General features: G+C 36.8%; 1 protein-coding gene across 1 annotated transcript in view; it reads right to left on the bottom strand.

Moving 5' to 3' along the window:
* Positions 1 to 269: 269 nt before the first annotated feature.
* The window catches only part of LOC107102692 (ena/VASP-like protein), a 16,409-nt gene continuing 14,483 nt past the window's right edge, over positions 270 to 2,195 (bottom strand). Inside the window, exons 8-10 of the mRNA XM_015402095.1 lie at positions 797 to 863; positions 588 to 645; positions 270 to 417 (exon numbers count right to left, since the gene is read on the bottom strand). Coding sequence (XP_015257581.1) covers positions 392 to 417; positions 588 to 645; positions 797 to 863 — 151 coding nt within the window. The 3' untranslated portion in view covers positions 270 to 391. The remainder of the gene's footprint in view (positions 418 to 587; positions 646 to 796; positions 864 to 2,195) is intronic.

Consider the following 2,195-nt stretch of genomic DNA (forward strand, 5'->3'; position numbering starts at 1 on the left):
ACTGTCGCTACAAGCATGCTTAGTGTGAGGGATTGCTGAAGAGTCAATGAGTCGATGCACTCAGCTGGTTTTCCTTAGATAGAAAACTTTGAATCAATCTGACTGGATGATCTGGTGAACTGTAAAGTGCCTTGAGATGACATGTGTTGTGAATTTGGCGCTATATAAATAAACTAAATTTAATTTAATTGAATTTATAATTATATGATTTTTTTTGTTAGGATCAACATGAGAACTAAATTTTAAACAGCATCACACAGTCACACTAATGACATTTTATATATTTAATGCAGAAAAACAGTGCAGTGGGTATCAGGCTTGGGAATGGTTTTGAAATTCAGATCTCTTCATTATGTTCTTCGGCCTCCCAGGATTCCTTAATGTTCACCGTTCATCTTTGGAGCTCCTGGATCAAGGCTTAAAAAGACAAAGTGATAACATGTCATATTGTGGTGCAAGCACAGAATACAACACATAAAAACTCTTCTAAATCTAGGAGCTGGACTTAACAGGAAAATTAAACCTTTCTTGTTTCTTGTTTGACTTGTGGAAGATAACTTCTGATTTAAAATAGTTTGATACTTTACCTTTGATAATTTCTTCCTTCATTTGCTGAAGTTCTTTTTTCACCTCCTCTATGATCTCCTTTAAACACAAATAGCTGTTAGATTGGTTTAGCTTTTAAATAGTTCATTAGTTTAAAACTAACCTTAAGAGATAATCAAGCAACATAACACAATGTCTTTCAATGCAACATCTGATTGAGACTAATTTAAATATAAAATTTTGATCAAACCTGTTTGATACGTGCGATATCACCATCACCTTCTGCACAATCAGAGTTTTTCGTCGCCACTTTTAGCCTGTTGAGGTAAGAGAAAGTTGTGCTTTCAATATTGTCTTAGACAGACCCAAAAGTACTTCATGCTGTCACAGAAAGGCAAGAACTACTGAAAACATAATTTTTCTTATTTGCAAGACACAAAAGAAATCTTTTTCTGACGACTTGTAATTGTTAGTAAATAGTTCAAATGACATGTGCTTATGATCTGAAAATAGATTAATAGATAGGCTGACCAGACATCCTCCTTTTCCCGGAAATTTCCTACTTTTCATACCTAAAAAAAGGTCTGGGGGAATTTCAAAATCATCTGGGATTTTAGTCGACTACAGTGCAGTGCAGCACGTAGTTGCATTTCACTGCTTAGAGAGTCGCTACGTGGTTGAAGGAGAGACACACAGCAGCACTCAGTGAATATTAACCAGCAGCTAATTCCGTGTTTAAGTAAACGTTAGGAGACGGGTTGGTTACGAGTTGCCACCAAAAAATCAGTTCGTTAGCAGAGGTGTCAAGTAACAAAGTACAAATAATTCGTTACTGTACTTAAGTACACTTTTTAGGTATCTTTACTTTACTCCATTACTTATTTTCCTCCTAATTCCTGCTTCTGCTCATTACATTTTCACACAAGTATCTGTACTTTCTATTCCTTACATTTTTAAAACAAACGTTGCTCGTTACTCTTGGCTTCGGTTTAATGCAGAGGTCACGGATTAGCGGACCGCGGTCCGGTGTTATGCCGAATAGTGCATCCCTGCCAAGATATGCATCCACAGTCGCGGGAGCGCGCCTCGCTCTGCACAACTGAGGCTATCGACGAGGAAAGCAGATTCAAATGTGACCAATGGCGCTACTTGTTGTTATTTTAATGATATAAAAATGTTTAAATATTTCTCTCGTGGGAAAAAGTTTGTGGTTATTTGGCAAATTCATTTACAAAAGTACCGGTGTTATGAACAACATTAAATCCAAAGATTTTGTCCGAGGTACGGCTGATTGATTTGTTCTAGGCTCTTGTTATTCACACACAACAATGAACAGTGATGCCGACGGGAGTTTGGAAACTGCAAAGCTTTGTCTTAAGCGGAAAATCAAACGCGCATCAACACAGCACAGCGTTCACAGACCAGTGTGATGCATTCGCAAGCGTCAGATAGCTATGGTGCATTCAGGAGCATGGGACATTTCACATTTACAAGGAAAGATACATAAATGGAACAGAACTTAATTCATACAATAATGTATTTATTCAGAAACATTGTGGGCTTTCTAACAATACTGAATGCTCTATAATTGTATTTCTGTTATTCTTTGATTATGCACAACTGCTAGCTTTTTATTCCAAAAATTCTAT

Source organism: Cyprinodon variegatus, unplaced genomic scaffold (genome assembly GCF_000732505.1).
Source record: "Cyprinodon variegatus isolate N-32 unplaced genomic scaffold, C_variegatus-1.0 Scaffold1299, whole genome shotgun sequence".
In the NCBI taxonomy this organism is placed as follows: Eukaryota; Metazoa; Chordata; class Actinopteri; order Cyprinodontiformes; family Cyprinodontidae; genus Cyprinodon; species Cyprinodon variegatus.